Source organism: Petromyzon marinus, chromosome 24 (assembly GCF_048934315.1).
Source record: "Petromyzon marinus isolate PM22_M1 ecotype Great Lakes invasive population chromosome 24, UKy_Petmar_22M1.pri1.0, whole genome shotgun sequence".
In the NCBI taxonomy this organism is placed as follows: Eukaryota; Metazoa; Chordata; class Hyperoartia; order Petromyzontiformes; family Petromyzontidae; genus Petromyzon; species Petromyzon marinus.
In genome coordinates this window covers 10,011,591-10,033,593 of record NC_133690.1, presented here as the reverse complement: position 1 = coordinate 10,033,593, position 22,003 = coordinate 10,011,591, and the positions used below count along the sequence as shown (strand labels likewise).

At 47.5% G+C, this 22,003-nt stretch overlaps 1 protein-coding gene across 1 annotated transcript in view; it reads right to left on the bottom strand.

Annotated features, from left to right (window-relative positions):
• Window positions 1-22,003, bottom strand: part of LOC116945525 (myotubularin-related protein 5-like) — a 104,049-nt gene that overhangs the window by 47,855 nt on the left and 34,191 nt on the right. The window contains exons 2-8 of the mRNA XM_032959889.2: window positions 12,847-12,932; window positions 10,673-10,810; window positions 9,779-9,922; window positions 8,792-8,902; window positions 7,511-7,616; window positions 3,379-3,511; window positions 2,677-2,785 (exon numbers count right to left, since the gene is read on the bottom strand). Coding sequence (XP_032815780.2) covers window positions 2,677-2,785; window positions 3,379-3,511; window positions 7,511-7,616; window positions 8,792-8,902; window positions 9,779-9,922; window positions 10,673-10,810; window positions 12,847-12,932 — 827 coding nt within the window. The remainder of the gene's footprint in view (window positions 1-2,676; window positions 2,786-3,378; window positions 3,512-7,510; window positions 7,617-8,791; window positions 8,903-9,778; window positions 9,923-10,672; window positions 10,811-12,846; window positions 12,933-22,003) is intronic.

The window sequence follows — 22,003 nt, the reverse complement described above, 5'->3', positions numbered from 1 at the left end:
TAAAGTGAGTACCACTTTGTGGTGACGACATCGGCGGTTGTCCTACGGTTAAACTCGCCTCCCGCCATAGGGATGTAGAATTTCTTACCACCGGCTCAGGGCTGTAAGCGGGACAGTAGCACTGCCTTAAGGCCGACATGAGCAAGAAATCACTTTGACTCTGTAACGCGAGCAAGGGCAACGGTCATGTGAAGGTCACGTACAAACTCTTGGAGCAACATTTGCAGAGTCAGGATCTCAAAGACAAATACACAGCTGTTCGGCAGCCAGCTCGCTCGGCTGCTAAGCGGCAGCTCATGTTCCTTGCACCTGAACAGAGTCAACATTGTATTGAATTTAAAATAATATTTTTGTACTGGTTTTGTTTTTTTGTTTAATTTTACAGCTGCAACCAGAACGATCCTAATATTAAAAAAAAAACACTTTCTGATAATCGAAACTGAATTGGCTTAGCATTAGAAGTAAGATCATCCTAAAAAATGAAGTCTCGAAACTCAGTGTGACTTTCCTGCTCCCCCCGCCCCCCCCCCCCAGTACAAAAGCTACACGTTCATATCCCCCCCCCCCGAGGTACACATTACGTCATTAATTTCCACAAGATGAAGGTAAATAAAGTAAGGGTCGGAGTGTGCTGTCAATATTAACATCCAACGTGACGTCATTACACCACGTGACAGCAAAGCTTAACACAGGACAAGGCTAAAAACAAATATTTACAAATAAAAAGCCTCACCGAGTCTCAAGAATAATTTTCATGATGTTCCTGTCGAGGATTGTTGACCAATTCCATATTGGGTATTTTGTTTTGTGTGCGCGAGGACATCAAATCGACTAGAGAAAACTCACGCATATTAGGGGAAAGCACCCTTCATGCCAGAGAGAAACTGTAAGGTGCAACACTGAGTTTCTGCACTGCCTTCCAAACAGGGGCGGAGCCAGGATTTCAGGCCGGGGTGACATTCAACAAATTTTAATTTCAAGAATGATTAGAGAGTCAGGCTGTTGAGCTAGACGCCATCGGTTGGCGACACACTCTGACAATGCAGTTGCACGGGGTCCGCCAGACCGAGTGTCGTACACTTACACGCAGAATGTCACCCCTGTCACCCCCCCTGGCTCCGCCCCTGCTTCCAAAGGCACCATCTCATTACCATCTCACGGTCTGCAGCTAGATCTCTGCGTGATCCGAGAACCCCGCCTCCAGATGAGTGCCACCACGGGAGGTGTGGTACAAACGCTCGGCTCACAATCAGGACGTTATGATTGAAAGTGCCGGTTGGGGATCAACTTAGGTCATCGTCCCTTCGGGTTGAACAAATAGGTACCAGTTTGTGAAAAGTCGACAGTGGTAAGCCAATTTTTAACTGTCCCCTGCCATATGAATGTGGAATTTCCACTACAGGTTTGGCTACCAACAGAGATAAGTGCTGCCACCAATACTCATTGAGCAGTAAGACAATTTTATTTTATTGATGTCATTAAAACTTTACCTCAGCCATTAGGGAATTATTTTAATTGTTTTCTTAATTGCCCCAAATATATTCAAACTAGTTGGGGCCCGCATGAAAAAATAATAATAGGTTTTACCCTTTCTGGCAATAAAACCGGATGTGTTAAGATGTTCAAACACCAAACAGAAACATTTTGCAAGGCATCAAGTTTGCATTAACCACACACAGTACTTGTGGTGAACATTCAAACAAACACGCTCTGATAATATATACTTGCATTGTATTTGAAACTGATTGGCCTACACCAGAGACAGCCTTCTTTATAGCCTAGTCCTGCCAGTGTGGCCACATCTGTGGCACTAAAGGTTTGCTGCCTTCTCCGTGTAATTGATTATTTACCTTAATTCCCATAATCAACAGGGTAGTTCAACCTCTGTGTCACTCGGTGCTCTTTAAGTTCTGCCTCCTTCCTCTCTATGCCCCACCCCCTTCCTCCTTAGGCTCCACCCCTTCCTGATGAGGTGCCACCTCTTCACACTTTCGTCTTAGGGTGCCTTTCTCTTTTTTGACATCGCCCATTCTTCTTTAGACCACGCCGCCCCTTCCACCCGGACACAATGGTGGTTTGGGGGCTGATTTGGATCGTTGTGGGAGTTGTTGGTGGGGGGGGGGGGGAACTGTTGGGGGGGACTTTACGACCACAAAATTCTACTTTGAGCGACAATATTAGAATAGATTCTGCAACCGGAACCACGTCACGAGATAAGGCAATTTTCAATCGTAGCTTACGTAGCCAGACATCACAGAACTATGTTTAAAGTCACTTCAGTTGACGTTTGAGTATAGCTCATGAGGTTTTGTTGGTACCACCTGGGGCAGAGAATTCCACCAATATTCACCATGCACAGTACTACACACCATGGGCGCAGAGCTTAGTAATGTACGTACCGTCTGTTTCGTAGATGCACTTCCTGTTATTTACATGTGCCGTAGATGTTTCACTTCACAATATTCTTTGCCAAACGTACCACAGGACAACATTTTTCTCGTAAAAATAAACGTTGTATAGCGAAAAGCAAAGCACGGTGACATTTATATCATACATCGTTGCGATCTCGAGATGCATTTCTTAAGTAAAATCATTGTTAGCGTTTGCCACTCTCGGTTGTACCGATAAGCCATTTGTGGCCAATGACAGCTCAAGGACCAATGCTGTGTGTCTCACCAGGTCTGGCAGGTGGTTGATGAACATGGAGTGAACACCGATGATGAACGGCGTGGGCGTGCTCAGCACCTCCAGGAGCTGGGCTGGCAGGATTGGGATGTAAGGGTAGCTGTAAATACAGAAACAAACAAAAAAGACAATCAATCGCCTTTTAACAGACTGTTATGGCAAGTGCTGTTAGCGAGCACCTATGAAGGCCGGCACGGCACACGGTGCACGGTGGGGTGGGTGGCCACGACACAATACCAACAGCACAACTCTCATGACACAATATCGATAGCACAATTTAATTAAATAGTGGGGGAAAAGATAAAAAAAAAACAATTCAATTGTAATCGATGAATCGCATTCTTAGTCCCCACTCGGCTCACGCTTGGCTCTGGCTCCAATGAGGCGGCTCACAATGCCAAGCTTACCCTTGAGCCGGCTCCAAGCAATATCCCAGCCGTGCTCAGGATTTCCACGAACCGAGCCTGAGCCAAGCCATGGCCGAGCCGCTTCACACGTCCTCGGGAGGCAACCGAGCGGCTCAGGCCCGAGCGGAGGTGCGTCAGGAGGCCAAACCAGAGCCGCCAAGGCATGATTGAGAATACTCGGGCCATTCCGAACCACCGGGCCAGCCAGCCACATGGCTGGCTGTGTGCGGCGCAAAAGAAGTTCAACGTACATACACACATGCACAGACCTCGCCGCGCGGCTGACCTGTACTTGAGCGGGAACATGAGCGCCAGCATGGCGCGGCACGCATCGCTCAGCCGCTGGTAGCTGCTCGAGTGGAACAGCACCTTGTGCTCCGTGACGGCGGCACAGAAGAGGTTGAGGACATGACGTATCCCTGGTCAAAGGCAGCATTCACGCAGTGGATAACGACCCCCACACACACACACACGGGATACAAGCACGTGGCTGGGTGCGCTTAAGCTAGAGACACAAATCGACAAAGATACTCCTTGTAGCCTTGACAGGCTGTTGGGCCAAGTGTTTTGAACGAGCACCTAAGAATGCCGGCACAGTATACAAGGGGGTGGGTGGCCAGGAGCACACCGTACCACCTCTGTCTCCCTAGCAGCGATATTTAAACACGATGCCTGGTACTCATTTGAGGCTTAGATGACCTGAGAAAGTTCCAAGACCGATTCAGATAATCGTCGCTGGTTTTGGCAATCAGCGGGAATCAAACTCAGGTCGCCAGGTTCGTAACGCATCGCACTAACTACTGCACTGCCACACCCTCACATGGCGTATGTATGTTGAACTTCTTTCGCACCGTACGAAGCCAATCGTGCTAATCGGTGGTGTGGTAGAGAAACACATGGAGGAGAAGCATATAAAGGATAAAGACACACAATAATTTGTATATATTGTATGCAATCGGTGGTGTGAATATGAAGTTAGCAGTTGCAGTATTAATCCTATTCGTCCTGCAGCCCATATTCACTGATATTTCCCCTCTCTGGCAAAAACATAAATAAATCACAGTTCAAGAAGAGAAACGGGTCTGAAAAGTGTCGAGAACACACAAGCGTGGTGCTCTGAGAAGTGCCGGCATGGCACACCGTAGTAAACCGGGCACATTGCGACCACCGCATGTGATGGTTTCACGTGAACCCTGCAGCCACGAGTGGTAAAATAAAATACCCTTGGATCGATTCACGACCTTGGCATTGTGGGCTTTCATATCCAATCGCTGGGGCGGGGGGGGGGCGGGAGTGGGGGAGCAAATTATTCCACCTCTAGTCTAACGACAATGTCAGACTGGTCCAACAGTCTATTGTCAACAGAAGGGCTTTCCTCACTCCAGTCGTCATGAAGCCATAATGAAAATCTGAACAAGTTCATAAATTCACCTCTATTGTCTAGAGACCCCATCAGAGACCGGTCTGTCAGTCTATTGTCTCAAGACCCCATCAGAGACCGGTCTGTCACTCTATTGTCTAGAGACCCCATCAGAGACCGGTCTGTCAATCTATTGTCTAGAGACCCCATCAGAGACCGGTCTGTCACTCTATTGTCTAGAGACCCCATCAGAGACCGATCTGTCAGTCTATTGTCTAGAGACCCCATCAGAGACCGGTCTGTCACTCTATTGTCTAGAGACCCCATCAGAGACCGGTCTGTCACTCTATTGTCTAGAGACCCCATCAGAGACCGGTCTGTCAATCTATTGTCGAGAGACCCCATCAGAGACAAGTCGGTGAGACTACTGTCAAATTACCCAAACTGTCCTTTCTTGAATGCCTGCTGCCGACCGTGAGGCAATGCCTGTGAACCAAACTGCTGCAAGGCAATACTTGCTGACAAGGACAACGGCTTCAGTCACCGTTGCAGCCTACGTCAGCAGTACAGCAAAGGCAGGCGTTGCTTTGATTGGAACGAGACAAGGGGCTTAGACTTGGCGTCTGCAGTCACCGCTACAAAAGCGCTCTGACCTGATCGGATATTGAGTTCATAGGACGTCGGCCCAAGATAGCAAAAGGCTTGGCCGTGCGACGGCTTGCGAAAACGTCACAACAAAAACGGGACGTCCGAGATTTTCCAAGAGCTGGCACAATGCTGTGGCGAGCGTCGAGTTTCCACCAGTCAGCTCCGTCAATTCCCGGGCGCGCCTTCTATAAACTAAAACTACTTTTTTTATTTTACCAGGTAAGGCCCACTGAGCTACACAGCTCTATTTCAGAAGTGACCTGGCCACAAATGATAGCTCGGCGAGGTGGCTTATCACGTGGAAATCTATAGCAGCCACATATTCCAAAATGCATTTTTATAAACACAGAGGGGAAAAAAACCGAAGGATCCGGCGAAAAACCCATGCGACCACGGGGAGAACATGCGAATTCCAAATATACGGGCATCAGGTTCGGGATCAAACCCACGACCTCCTGTATACCAGGCGAGGTAGTTAACACCTTGCCACCGTGGTGAATGAACTTTCCCGTATAAATCAAGCCTCTGACAAAATCACCTGGAATGCCCCCGATTGTCATCTGATCTCAGCAGCTAAGCAGTTTTGAGCCTGGAGTGTGCTTGGATGGATGACCATTGTGCACGGGCCGGTTGTCACATGGCTTGCGGGGCTACATGGTAAGGAAAGAGACGTCAGGGTCACGATCGAGCCCACTGAAATTCTGACACGGCAGACCGGTGCAAAGGACAGAGTTCCTCCCTCCTCAAGTGAGCAATGGCATTGGTGATCATCTCTGTTGGTGATCCTCCGCCAGTGGTGGAAATCTCACATTCCCGCAGCAAAGGCCTGTCATCTCCTCTGTGGGCTTGCGATAAAGTGGCATCAGGTGTCAAAAGACAGGTGTCTGATGGGGATCTCTGGACAAAGCACTGAGACACTGGTCTACTACCCGTGGTGTCCCATGGGGACAATACACTGGCAGAATGGTCTGATGGCATCTTTGCACAATAGACTGACAGACCCGTCACTGATGAGTTCTCTAGATAATAAACTGACAGACCTTGACCTCTGGCTGGGATTTGAACTCATGCCCTTACAATTGTTAGTCGAGCCCACTCAGCACAGCTCCACACAGAACTAAGTACACGCAGACGGGCGACACGTGCAGTGATCTGGCCAAAGGAAGGTAAGCGATGGTGAGAAGTGGCAACATCAATGTAACTGGTTGCTATGATCTTGATGATACGCAAGTCGTTATGCGCGTCTCTCCTACTGTGTAGGTCAGAGAGCTGGACTTTAAGAAAGCCACTGGAACACAAATGCTTATAGTCCTTGAGGAGGTGACAGCGGACGTTGCTCTGAATGTCAGAGTGGTATAAGGGGTATGCAATGTGTATAGTAAGAATGGAACATGTCAGGAGAGTAATGCAGATGTAATGAGGAAGTAAAGGTCGTGATGGGCCATGTGGCAGGATGGAGAAGAGCAGATTCCTAAGACTGCCACGTGGGCACCCAGAGGTAGGAAAGCAAGAGGAAGTGCTAGAGCCAGATGGTGGTGGTGGTGATAAGACTGTAAGGGCGGACCCTTGGCAAGTACAGCACTGACTGTGCAAGAGTTGTTTGACCTGGCAAATGTATATACATATGTTGAACTTCTTTTGCACCCTACGTAGCCAACCGTGCTAATTGGAGGTGCAGGGAAGGACAACAAACTAAACACAAAAAGCAGTCATAAAGAAATTCGTTTTCAATCTAGATTGAACAGTGCCTCCCAACATCGTAAGGAAGAGTGTTCCAGACGGCCGCAGAAGTTGATTTGAAGGCACGCAATGCGGTGACCATCTTAGTTCGATGGCTGGCCAAAAGCCGCTGCGAGAATGACTGGAGTTTGTGCGATGGTTTATGCTCCTTGATGAGATCAGCAAGGTATTGTGGTTCATTTGCGACAAGCACTTTGTGTGTGTGCAATGAGTACAACCTTATAAATTATTTGTTCTGCAACCGGGAGCCAAAATGGAAGGGCATTACGACGAGTGTGGTGGCAACCAACAACTGGCCCCCTGATGAATAGTGCTGTGTGTGCATTAACCGTGAAGATACGAACCACCTGCTTCACAGTGGACGTTAAAGACCTCGTGACGCCATTCGCAAGGTAGTAGGCTATCGTGTGCCGGTGTCATGATCCCAATTTGCCAAATTTGAAAATGACACCACGCATTACTCTATTGTGACTACACACACATAGCAATCATCGCCACCCGACCACAGAAAGTTGGCAGGACCCTTCCAAAAAAAAAGCCAGAAAACTCTCCGTAAGGCTTTGCCGGGTAAACAGGCGTAACACGTAAACAATAGCAATCAACCGCACTGGCCATGGTGACCCCTCGTCCTGGTTCTGCTCGGACACCGGTGACTTGGAGGGGTCGTTACCAAGCTGCCGGAAAAGAATGGCGACGCTGCTCCCGGTGATGGGGAGGGTGTCGTTGAGTGGCGCCTGGATGACCTGCCTGTCTCCCGCCCCCAGCGAGAAGAGTTTCTGCAAGCACACAGCTCGTCATCAGCATCATCGGCATACAATAGCCAGACACAGGGTCAACTAGAACTGTGATCGTTTCATTTTCAGTGAACCGCAATAACGTTGTACAGTAATATCCTGATTGACGTCTCCCCCTTTCACGTCATTTCGCAAATACGTCGCCTCAACCCCACACTTACGTCGCTGCCAGCGTGTTCTGTCCTTTCTCGTTATCCTGTCGCCTCTCAGCCTTCGGCTCCACCTACCCTGCACATGAACTACTTTGCGTCGTGCATAATGTACTGTACTGTAGGGTACAAAACATTACGTGCATAGAGTATTTTGACAATTTTGCAAATATGCTTTGCTTTATGTCGTTTCAATATTCGTTGTACCTTTCACGAATGCATCCCCAACAAAATCCGGGGTATGACTGTAATTGTAATTTCCAGGGTTGAGAGTCGAGACTGTTTTGTGTTCGGATGGGTCGCTACGATGCATAGCAGGATGTTGTCGTCTGCAGTGCAGCATGCATCCATTGCTGCACTGAACGTCTCTATCCCCCGCATCTATGTTGCCCACCTTCACCAATCGGACAATCGACAAGCGAGGCGAAGTATGGTCAAAACCCCACGACCTGCAGGGCGTGGGGAAGGCTTTTTATTACTTTCAAATTGTAAGGCACTCAGTGTTCGCTCGCTCTCGTACAGAGAGAACGACTCAGAGGCGCGGGGAACGACAAACGAGCAAGAAGGCCAGCCACGCGATGAGCCGGGCCCAAAAATTATCCAAGCTCTGCGGTTCTCTATATATTAAGGTGTTTTCAGCCAATTAACGAGCGCTTGCATGTGGGTGGAAACCGGAGCACCCAGAGATAACCCACGCGTGCGAGGGAGAAACACTATATCCCATACAGGCGGAAGAAGTGGAATACGAATTTTTGCTGTGCCGGCTTCTCCAAGAAAGCCAGGGGCGTGACATTCTAGAACGCAACGCGTGAAGGAAGTTGTGCAACATTTGTGCGATCCACCAGCCCTCGCCCTCCACAGTGCTGGATTGCAGGCGTGCATCGTCACCGCCGCCGGGCCCTCGATCCAGCAGCGGATTGACAAAAAAAGAGGCTGTGCATGAGCGTTGGCCGTTTTTCAGTGGGGTCTCCCAAACTCAGTTGGGGGGGGGGCGGGGTTCCTGGTTACCTGCGCTCCGCCTGCCGTGGGCACCACACATGACAGCAGGTTCCCCACGAGCGTCTCCAAGGGTACGCGCAGGCTGTCCGTGTGCGCCGTGTACAGCAGCCCCAGGCAGTTCTGCACGAGCGCGAGAGACGGAGACGACCATCCAAGTAGTTTTTTGTTATTGTCTTTCAAACTACCTACGTGACTTTACCGAAAGACCCAAGGATATGAATTCCTGCAGCCACGAAAGCTTTAAGTCAAGATTCACCCAAGAGGCTTTAACACGACACGCCGCGGGACACCCCCTTAAGAGGGCGCACGAATTGCGGGCCCTTTTGTGTGTGGCCGCCTCGGTGGTTCATTTCCGTTCATGGATCGATCAGCGAGCGAATGGAAATCGCCGAGCACGACGATGACTACGACTGACGACCCAAAGGCCAAAAAAGCGATCGACTGTGAGGAAACGAAAGTAACGAGTTTGGATGAAGGCGCCGGACCAAGATAGTTTAGCTACGTGAATGAAAACAGTGGGGAGCTGAGAGAAACCAAAACTGCAAAAAATGTTGTGGTATATTTATATTAAGAAGATTTACTGAGTTCACTGATAATATAGGGCTGATCAGATTCAATTGGGTGGAAGAGAATTGGCCCACCTTATACCAAAGAATTATGATGATGTTTGGCTAAATGTCTGACTGCTTTAGTCGAACTAAACTAATAGAATTACTAAAATAAATCCAGTCTAAGGCGATAGACTAAAATTAAAAAAAATACTGCCGACAAAAAACCTCGATTGAAGTGACTGCGGACATAGTTCTGTAACATCATCTACGGGGGAACCATCTCCTGACGCACTGTGATGTGAGAGCTCTCACTGCGAGGGTTCAGCAACGACGTGTTATCGTCCCGCGAGAGACGGTGTCGACAGCATGAGCTGCGTCAACAATGAACGCCGTTCAAAAGGAGATGCACATTTTATCGAGGAACGAATTACGAGGGACTACTAACCCTGAATATTTCGGTGCAGTCCCGTCGTGATACCAGGACAAGGCTCTTGGGAGCAAACACTTGGGCCGGCTTCACGAGACCTGTGTCATCCACTTCCTCTTGCTCCTCCTCCTCTCCATCACTGTCATCTGACGTCTTCCCCGCCTAGACTCACACAAAACACGAGACAAGACAAGAGTCTCATCGCCCCACGGACTGTCGGTCAACTGGCGCTCAACATCAGCCATGATCAATCCACTGCTGGATGAAGGCCTCCCCCCAAGTCGTGGCCATCTCTCGTGGATCCTGCGATGCAGCGTTCCACCTGGCACCGGCAAACGAGCCGATTTCACTGCCGCATATTCCTCGGTGGACGTCCTCCCAGATGCGTTCCATCCTGTGGTAGCCACTCTGTCATTATCCTTGACCATCAGCCATCATCCATCCCTGCTCGTGATGAAGAGATGGCCGGCCAAATGCGCGCAACATTTTAATCCAGGTTCAGATTTTTCTTTACATTGGGTTATGAACAAATGTACCCACGCAACATTATTTTTTAAACTGATACATTTTTATTTTTTTATTTTTACCAGGTACGATCCACTGAGCGATACAGCTCTTTTTCAGGAGCGACCTTGCCACAAATGAAACCTCATCGAAATGGCTTATCACGTGGAAATTTATAGCAGCCAAATACGTGAAACGCATGACTCTAGATGTGGAGGGAAAAAACCGGAGGACCCAGAGAAAAATCCACGCGACCACGGGGAGAGAGAGAGAGACACACGCAAACTCCAAACATACAGACGTCAGGGTCGGGGATCGGAACCCACGACCCTCCTGTATACCAGGCGAGGTCGTTGACACCTCGCCACCGCAGCGCCCTTGGGGCTGAACTATTGGAAGAGCACTCACACTGGGCTCGAGGAAGGGCTCCTGGAAGGTGAGGCAGGCACAGTAGTGCCTCTCCGAGTTGATGTCCGTCAGCACCACCACGAAGAACGAGGGCGGAACCCTCTCGGTGCTCGTTTTCCATCCGCTCGGCTGGCAGAACTGCACGCAGGCACGCACAGCGACGACGGCGAGAAGCTGCAAGTTTGTGTCGTTTAACCAGGCGAGAACTCACGACACCAGGAGAGTCTCATTTGCAAGAGTGACCAGGGGCATTAGTCTACCAGCATGGGGGCGATGATTGCTGCGGATAGTAATTTGTGGTGTCGTTTTTTTAACATGGCAAATTTGGATCCTCAACGTCAGCACACAATGGCCTACTCTTGCGAATGACGCCAGGTGATCTTTAACACCTGCTGTGAAGCAGAGGGGGCATAGCACTGTTATGGTTTTCACACCGGCAGTAATAATCAGGGCGGCCGGTGGATTTGAGCCCTGAACAAGAACAACAGCTGCCACTTGGCACTAAGTGGTGGTGATGTCATTACACCACTGGTGGCAGGCTACACACACATATGCACTCAACCGCGTGCATACACACATTCGCATGCACACAAACAGCATGCGCACACTCACGCAAACAACACAAAATAAAAAAAACACACATAAGCACGCGGAAATGCACAAACATACGCACGTACAGAGACATGCGCATGCGTTCGCACACACACACACACACGAATGCACATGTGCGCAACAAGTAAGCACATGTGCAGACGCAAAACAATGCAAGCGAAATACAGGAACATCGATCCTTGAAGTCACTCAAATTGCCCAGGTCTGATGGAGGGAACCTGCTTATTTATAACTGTTTGCCTCTCTCTTTAATATGACTCTGGCGCCGTGACATTCTCCCAATGAACACTTGCGGGAAAGCAGTTGTAACACCATCAAAACACACTCTTTGGTTCTTTCGGTAAAGTAACGTAGGTATAAAATAAAATAAATCACGACGTTTCAGGCGCAACACAACCGTCCGTCATCAGGTGGGAAAGCATGGTCTGCTGCTGAGGCAGACTGCTTTAAAAGGTTTGCTGTGCCCGAAACGACGCGATTGATTTTATTTTCTACCTACGTTACTTAACCGAAAGCACCAAAGAGTATGGATTCCTGCAGTCACGAAAGCTTCAAATCACCATCAAAACAGTGTAACATCATCCCTCGTTGAGCGGTCTGCGGATGGTGGTATCATAGAGATGTTCATCTCTTGGCAGGACAACCAATACATATTTTAGTGCTGAAAGCTTGAAATATGCAATGTTGATTGAAAACCAAATGTATGTATGTGGAACTTCTTTCGCACCATACGTAGCGTGATGGGATTTTGTCGTGCAGCTATTGGTGACCAGGCCGAGACCATCAAATCGTTCTACTTGAGAACCTGGTTTAGTTCTACTTGAGAACCTGGTTTAGTCATGGGCGTCTGAGCCCCAGACTCAAACTCAGTTCAAGAGTCGCTGAGCTAATATCAGCAGCCCCTTGAGCCTCGAGGTCAACTTCATGCGATTTTCATCTGCAAGATTATCATCATCATGTATTATTTATACTGCACCTCTCACACACCACATCTCGAGGTGCCAGGACAAAGGGCTACCTGATATAATTACTCAGTAAGGTAATCATTGCATTGCCAACAGTGTAAAAAAAAAACAATGACAGTATTGAACAGACGGTGCACACAACAAACCAACAAACGATGACCAAATACGAACTAAAACCAAACTTTTTATTTTACCAGGTAAGGCCGCACTGAGCCATGTAGCTCTTTTTCAGAAGCGACCTGGCCACAAATGACAGCTAAACAAAGTGGCTTATCACGTGGAAATTTATAGCAGCGGTAGAAACCGGAGGATCCGGCGAAAAATCCATGCGACCATGGGGAGAACATGCGAATTCCAAAGATACAGGCATCAGGGTCGGGATCGAACGCACGACCTCCTGTATAGCGGGCGAGGTAGTTAACATCTCGCTACCACGGCGCCCTTTGCTTGTATGTATATTGAACTTCTTTCACACCGTACGTAGCCAACCGTGCTAATTGGAGGTGCGGGAGAAGGACAACAAACTAAAACACAAAAAGCAGTTCACACAAAGTGAGAGGCTAAAACACGGCGCTCGAGAGAGAACGAGGCACCCACCAGCTCGAGGCCCTGCGGGAACGGCGCGTCCTCCCACTCCTTGGCGGGGAAACGCTGGAGGATCTTGCCCCGGCCATCACCGCAGCCTGGGTGAGAGGGTGAGCAGCAGACACGCGAGCCGCCAGTCACTCACCACGCGGCTACTCATCCCTCCCAGCCCCGCGTCGGCGGAGGGGGGGGTGGCGGACATGGCCCGGTAGTGGCGCGTTCGCCGCTCGTTGTCATGGAGGCTCGTGGTTTAGGCTGCCCCCCCCCCCCCCCCGCTGCAGGTGTATCGACCGTAAAATACTTACGCTTCCGTCTGTGCCGCGGTGGACCTTATAGATCCCATGACGTCACGATTCAAATTTCGCCAAATCCGAATAGATGTGGATTACTCGATCGGGGATTACACACAGCAAATCACTTCCGAATGGCAAACTATATCCGTCTGTAAAATTGAGCAGTTTCATGATTTCGCTAAATTCCAGCTCTAAGAATTAAAATATTAGTTTCACTGCCATGTGACAGACATTACTCTAAATGTCAGAGTGAGTGGGAAAATGTTTCCTTCTATTGTGTGGGGCCAGAGGTCACTTAAAGGGATCTCAGAAGTAGTTCTGTAATATTCGCTTCCACAGTCTGTTCTCCAACACAAAGGGATGCTCTCCTCTGTGAAAGATCGCATTGGATTCATCTCATAACATGATGATGACAGCACAATTAGATACAAGCGGAAAATGTAAAAAAAATGGGTGTAAGATGACTCTGTGAGAATTGTAGAGCATCTCTCCTCAATAAACCTTTCAGCATGCACAATGGAAACCTGCACCTTGATTTCCTTCGGTGCTTTTCACATCTACGTTTGTAAATGTTTAATTTCGTATAATGCTCAATTTATGCATGCCTGATTTTCATGTTCCAATTCCCATACAGTTGGATTACAACATTAAGCAGAATGACCTTTGATATTTTTTTCGATTTAAAGCTTTCTTGACTGCAGGGATTCATATTCTTGGTTCTTTCGGTAAAGTCACGTAGAAGGGAAATAATAAAATAATTAAAAAAATGCTGCGGTTTTTCACACCTGATGATGATTGCTTGTGTTGCAATCGAAACGTCGTGAGAGTGTTATTGTTTAATATTTATTATTTTATTATTTCCCTTCTACGTGACTTTACCGAAAGAACCAAGAATATTAACCTTTGAGATTCCTATGTATATAATTGCACGACCATACAATATTAACGAGACTTTCAGTAGACCTTTGTGGAAAGTAAACATGGAGTCCCTTTGCAAATGTGGACTCCTGGTATTGCAATCGCAGCATCGGAGAATCTTCAAGCATCACCCAACGACGCACGCAAGTTACGCGATGCGGCAGCGTCAAAATCCTCGCGTCGAGATTTCATTCGGAGATTGTGACACCAGGGGTCACCAGGGGTCGCTGAGAGCTAAAGCTAGGGCCAGCAACGCGGACATCGGCATCGCCGCCGTCGAATTACCTAAACAACTCATTCGGCCTTTCCCAGGAAATACAAAAAGAAAAACAACGTTGAAAGGACCAACAGGGCTCTTAGCGGAACGCTGCACATTTCCCCAGGCGTCACTGGGTATCTCCCACCGAGGACAGGCCCCTTCCTGTGTGTCCCCGGCGAGACGGCAGGGCCGTCGCACGCCGTGTTGTCCGAACGTACAGCAGCGTGCGAATCCGCGCTATTGTGTGTCACCGGCACACCAATTCGAGCGAGAGCCAGGGCAGGCAGCATGCCAGAAAGCAGAGGAACGTTTAAAAGATTCTGCTGAAGTGGGCGAGCGGACGAGCGAGGGACTGGCAGGCGGGTGGGAGGGCAGGCGGGCGGGAGGGCGGGCGGGCGGGAGGGCGGGCGGGCGGGCGGGCGAGCGAGCGAGGGATAGGTGGGTGGGTGGGCGAGCAAGGGATGGGCGGGTGGGTAGTGTTATGCCTGAGCATTGTGGAGCAGACGTATTCATAGTTTTTCCCATCGCAGTGCCAGCATCACTCGTTTCTCTCTTTTCTGTTCATCGTCATGGATAGCAGGGATGCTCCCTCGGTGGATTAGCAGGGCTCCCAGTTGTAAGGTTGAGAGTTAAAAACTGCAGCGAGGACTGAATTGTGGTAATATGAATAACAATACGAATGCTTTTATTTATCCAGGAATGCCTAAATGAGTCTCAACCCTCTTTTACAGAAGGATCCTGCATTGGGATGTTAGGATTAGTGAGTGTTTGCCATGTGGGAGGAAACTGGAGTACCCAGGAAAAGAACAATGCTACACTTAGACAGAATTAAGAATCCACTGCAGCATTGCCATCTACTGGCCACATTGCAGCCCAGGCCTTCAATAGCTGGGTGTTTTCAGGAGGTAGTATCCCATCCAGTTACTATCCAGGCTAATTCATGCTTAGCTGCTGAGATCCAACAAGAACAGGTTAGTTCCATACATGTTCATCGTTATCTCCCTGGGTTCAGTTAAATGAATACCAGCTAAGAATCTTGCAGAATAAAAAATTGTACTTAACCTTCAGAAATCCGATGAGCTTTGAAAAAAAAACCTGTTTGAGGCTTCACAATTTGGCCAAAGAGTGGTGGTTGTCCGATGTGGACATTGGGCTCTGCCGTAGCAATGTGGAAGTTCCACCACTGCCAAAGAGCAGTGACTAATGCTAAATAAATATGAAGATGGACTCAGAGGCACATTACATGTGACAAAGATTTTCTTTTGAAGATTTGTCTCGATCCCACAATAAAACAACCAAATATGGGCTTCAGGAGCCTAATATTGAGTGAACCTGCATGAAATTGGCAATTCAATACCTGCCAAAGCAAAACAGACGATTATTTGGGAGATTACCAAAGCGTGTCATATGTTGTGTAAATATCAGCAAACATTGAGTGACGTTAGGGGCGCCACTGTGGCGAGATGTTATCGCCCTCGCCTGGCATGCAGGAGGTTGTGAGTTCAATCCCGACCCTTGACGCCTGTATATTTGGAATATGCATGTCCATCCCCGTCGTTGCGTCGATTTTCTTCTGGGTCCTCCGGTTTTTCCCTCCACATTTACAAACACGTGTTTGTTTTATTTGTCTGCAACTATAAATTCCCGCATATGATAAGCCACTTTGTTGAGCAATCATTTGTGGCAAGGTCGCCTCTGAAAATGAGCTAAAAGCTCAGTGGGCTTTACCTGGAAAATAAAAGTTTTTAGTAATGGACACAAGAGTAGTTAATTGGCTACTGATGTCATAATCCAAAGCTCAAATAATGCATCAATTAGTTCATAGATTAGTTAATTAATGGATTAATTACCCTAACAATAATATTGCATAATAATTAGTTTTAAATAGAGCACCCTTCATGGCAGGGCGTTTCGGATCAATGTATAAATTATATAAAACGTAATTAATTAACAACGAAAATTTAAGAATGTAAAATTAACCCTCTGGCTCATACTTTAAATAGATAATTTCCACCACTTATAGCCACCGGCAGAGATGATCGCCAATGCAGTGTGGGTTTGAGCAGTGAGCCACTCACTCAGACTCGGTTTTGCTTAAAAACCAGTTGTCTCACCCTCGCAATGAAAACAGATGGCCGGATGGACATGTCCGAAGTACGCGCGGGCTGCTAATAAAAAAAAACCTGCAACCAAACCATGCATTACATTGCTTGGTTGTTTCGTATTTCATCGCTGTAGTTAAGCGCATGACGCTGTTTAAAAAAAAAATCAACTTTGAAAGGAAATAAAGGAAACGTCTAATCTAATACGTCTCTACAGGCATACTCCAAGATTCCACTTAATGTAATCAATGTCACAATTTCCGTGCCCACCGTGACATCCCCGGGAGTAAAAAAAAACATCAGCCTTACTCCAGATCATCCAAGGACACTGCAGCAATTGTAGCACTGTTCGAATTAACCTGTACAAGGGACCTGGACCTCGTTCCACCAAAGTCTCCTTAAGTAGACGGTGGCTGCCCTGCCGTTTCTGTGCAGTGACCCTGTCTTATTTTTAACCCAGGAGCCCTGCCTAGAGACAAGCCCAAGGAGCTGCGGTGATATTGCCAACGCTCCAGAGTATTCTACACAACACTGAGAGGTGTGTAGCTTAATATAGATAAATGACGATTCAAACAAAATTACGTGGGAATTGATCGTCTTGTCTTAACAACCGTGGATTAGATTCAACGTTTAAAAAATATATATATTAATATAGGTGCGGTACAACTTGGCATATCCCAGAGTCGCGTAATATCCGCCCCGATCAACTAACAGCGCAACGCCCAGTGCAGTGTTTGTGCGTGGTGTCTATTGTCTGTGTGCGGAGATATTCACAAATCTGACATTTTTTCGCAAACAGCAACGCACGTCAATGTCGCGTACATCCGTTCACTTGTTGAGCACAGCGAAGCGTTGTCTCCGTGTTTAAAGCCGTTTGCGCATTATTTCTGTCCAGTGATCTATGAGTGCACGCACGGTGTAACCTGCCATCTTCTGTAGATGCTCACGTAACCGACCTTTTCACATATTCGCCTCCGCCTCACTCCCCGGCGAGTCCGACTCTGCGATGTTGTACTGTACGCTGCATGAACGTCAGTCACTACCTATCCACGACAGCATGAACTGACAACCCTCATGGCCCTGCGGTGCCACTATCCATCTCACTCCTCCACGCGAACTGATCTCACTGCTCCATTTCCACAGGTGGTCGCCCTCACAGTGGCATTCCGTCGCCAGTCCTGTCCATCAGCTATCGTCCCTCTTCTCTGGTGATGTGACCTACCCAAGCCCACATACTCGCCCGACTGCTGATGAGACGCTTCATGTCGAATCCGGTCCAGAGTTTGCGTGTCTTGAATCAATGCCGTGCGGCTGATGGGTCGTGTAAGAAACATTTTGGGGTATTTTTTTTTTTACGTGGAAAGATAAATATGTGAAGCAGACGTATTGTCTTCTTATTATTGTGATACTTTTTTTCAAAGATCAATTTGATGCATCTAACTCGCATTAGTTCAGTAATAATGTACTCCTCTGTCTGTCTCTCAGTATAATAAATACACAGCACTGCATACTACAGGGATTTATTTTTGTATCTAATCTCTGTAAATATTGATTTTATTGAATTCAAACAGACCATTGAGACAACTATGAAGGATTTTAGGTCACATATTTATAAAGTGCAAACAATTAACTGCAGTCTATTCCTAGAATAAACAAGTGATACTCTTTTTGTATTCTCCGGCATATTTTCATAAACAACTCATTAAAACATCAGTGGCTTAGACATTCCAAAGCAGGCCATGACTGAAAAGAGTAATGCAGTCATTCAGGCTTGTCTGGATTAAATAAATAGCATTTAAGGTATATTGTATAAGTGAGTAATGGCAAACTTGCAAATATGATTCTCTACCTAAGACGTCAACACGTAAAGGTTTACTCTTTCAAATTAAGTTCACGTCCACACTTTTTTGCGAACAGTATATTTTAACTACCATTAAAAGAAACTTTAAATTTTACCAGGTAAGGCCCACTGAACTATACAGCTCTTTTTCAGAATAGACCTGGCCACAAATGGTAACTCAATGAAGTGGCTTATCATGTGGAAATTTATAGAAGCAAAATACTCGAAATGCATGCTTCTAAATGTGGAGAGAAAAATCGGAGGACCCAGAGAAAAATCCACACGACCACGGGGAGAAAATATGTAAACTTCAAATATACAGGCATCAGGGTCGGGATTGAACCTACGACCTCCTGTATACCAGGCGAGGTAGTTAACATCTCGCCACTGTGGTGAATGGACTTTCCCGTATAAATCAAGCCTCTGACAGTCACCTGGAATGCCCCTGATGTCATCAGATCTGAGCAGCTAATCAGGGTTGAGCCTGGATAGTGCTTGGATGGGTGGCCATTGCGCACGGACCGGTTGTCACATGGCTTGCGGGACCACGTGGTGGGCAACGCAGGGCAGTGCAGCCAAATCCATAATTGTACTGCACTTATCTATGCTGCTCATCTTCACCAAAACTGTATTGACCAGTGTGGTGAGGTACAGTCAAATAACCCACAAGGCCCATACGGTGTGGGGGAGGCCCTCATCCAGTAGTGGATTGGCAAAAAGGGCAGTATGTGTTCATAGACATCACCCAAATTATTTGATGAAGCTGCTACGTTGGCAGTGATGCAAAGGCGCAAATAACAAAAACTCTACACATTCGTCAATACAACTGTGGTCTTAAAAGAAAAATATATATAATGGGTGACATCTCGGGCAATGGCCCTTCTTAGATGTTCTATGAAGAAGGGCCATTTCCTTAAAATCACCTGTTATATCTTTTTTTTTCCATTTAAGAGCACAGTGTTATTGACGAATGTGTTGAATTTGTATTTTTATATCACATTGCAGCTTGAAACAGGAACAGAACCGCGGAGCCGATACAACCTGGCTCAGAGCTCAAGTTGATCGCTGAAGCACACAACGCTAATTCGCAAATGCTTACAGCATTTCACACAAATTAAAGTACTAAATCGTGCACTGTATAAAAATGCTACATGTAGTGAGCATTAACGACAATAACAGCAGGAATACTGACCAAGCCACAGAGGACATTTCGCAAAGAGATTTGCTGGCCAGCAAATAGCGAACGGATCAGAAAACACAAGCATCTTGAATTCCAAAGAGGCCTCGCCACCAAAAGATTTGATGGGAAACATTCCTCCTCCCGTGCTTGAATGCGGACACTGCGTCGCGTGGGCCCCTCCGTACGTGTGCAGGAGGCCCAACCTCACCCACGCCTCCTCGCTGCCAAATTCGTGCACCTCCAGCCGCGTGAACCGGCGAGCGACGACGACTGCTGTGGCGCCCTACAGCCCGCTCCACGCCAGGGCCGTACTGAGCCAGCGTGGCAAGCATGAAAGGGGCGCTGGATTGGTTATTTTTCTCCCACTGCAGAACCAAAAGCCATGCCTTAGACGTCGCATGCACTGAACGGGGATCAAGATGTTATGGCCAGGTTGCGTATGAAAAAGAGTTACACAGCTCAGTCGGCCTTAGCTGGTAAAACAAAAAATAGTAATAGAGCTCACCGACTGGTGCAACATTTGAATCATTTGGCGGGACCCCGGGGTCCCGCAAAAATCAGGTGAATAATTATTATTTTTCAGTCCGCCCACTCGTGACCCCGACAGCAACGCGCCGCCCGCCCAGACTCGCACCAACAAGCGCCAGCAGCAGGCGGCGATCGACACGATGGGCGCCACCCCACCGGCCAAACGCGAGCCCCGGGGGACGTTCGCCGCAGCCGCGTGCGGCGATAACGCCCTCCGGTCAGCCGTCGATCCTCAGCTTCTTTGCCAAGGCGAGTCTGCCCCCCAAGCAGTGAATTTAACGTGTTTATGTAATTTTTCAACTGTTTACGAAACTTAGTGCCCCGAGTAGCTCTCGACGAGGCCAATCGATTGACCACTAGTTTTGTTGTCGGTAAGGCAACAAGACTCGCGTCACTACGCGGTTTTTCCCACCCCGGGGCAGTGATGGGACCCCGGGGTCCCGCCAATTGCTTCATTTGACAAATACAATAACCTCTCGACCCTGGGCCCTGCTTGGCTACATAGCTTGAGATGGCTCGTGAGGCAAAAGTTTCACAGTTTGGTTTTGGCTCGGCGCGGAAAATAACCGGTGTGAAAACGACCGTGCCGTGAGGGCCCTGGGCTGGCTCACTCGGGGGTGTGGCAGTGTAAAATTAGAAGATAATCACTTTCGGGTTGAAGTGACTCAAATGGAACACAACACCTAGACAGGTTGATTTCTGCAGGCCACCACACCAGATGCTCTCTCATATCTCCAAACGTTCTTATCTTTTATATATATGGCACCTTATCCCCGCACCTCCGATAAGCGCCAATGGCTACGTACGGTGCGAAATTACTTAAAGATGAATACAGATAGTCCCCGAGTTATGATGGTCCGACTTACAATATTTCGATCTTACGATGGCAATAGCGATATGATAAAATTGTAAAATATTTAAAATTTCGCGCGGCAGGCAAACGCAGCAGCGTACGAATCTTGGTGAGTACAGTACAATATGATACGTAGCTTTAGCGATTTAATTTTATTGTTACCGTGACACTATACGTTCAATGCATGTTAAAAGTTTTTATAGCAGATAGGATTGTTTCCTGAAAAACTTTCTATTAAATTGCAGTTCATATAGGTAGGCTAAGAATTTACCTTGTTTTTTTACTTTACATTTTACTGTGCAATACAGTATTGTAATTAATAAATACACACAGTATATAGTTTATACAGTACGGTACTGTAAATTGCTCTGTTTTGCTAAATTATCACCATTCTTTAAGACTCCTGGGTAGGCTAGGCCATACTCTTTGTTTCTATTCGGTAAAGTCACGTAGGTAAAAAATAAAACAAAAATCACGACGTTTCGGCCACAACACAAGTGGCCTTCATCAGGTGAAGGGACCGTGCTGTCACGAAGACAGCGTAGGAATTAAGAAAGTCAAGCCAGGTCGCGTCCTTTAAGCTGTGTGGGAGGAAACCAAACGCTTTGACAAAGGAATTAGCATAAAGTGCTGATAGAGCACCTAACACGGGGAGGGGGAGGGGAGTTTACAAACGTTGTTTTGAAGGGAAATAAGCTGCTGTGAAAGTTTGGTATATCACTACTTGGATAAATATACCGTACCATTGAAAATTAGCTTAATGTTTGGTACGATGTAGGCCATCTTCGACTTACGATACTTTTGACTTACGATGGGGTCGTTGTAACGCATCTCCATCGTAAGAAGAGGACTACCTGTACATATATCCCAAGGCACTTTCAAGCAGTCGTAAAATTGTATATAAGACGGTAGTGGTTGAGACGTGAGACTCTGCGCGGGGTTCCGCTGCCTCAGAAGGCACCGTTGTAGACTCTGCATGAGGTCGGTCCATTTCACCTTCTCCACCATCGTCACCATGTGATATTATTGTTATTGCCATGCTTGCTTATCCAGAAACACCTCATCGAGTCTCAAGACTCTTTTGCAGGAGGGTCCTGACAAGTTTTTGCAGGGGGGGGGGGGGGGGCAAATGTTGCTGTGTGAAATCCCAATTGAATATTTTGAAGGTACAGTTTCAGCATTGAGATATTTGGCCA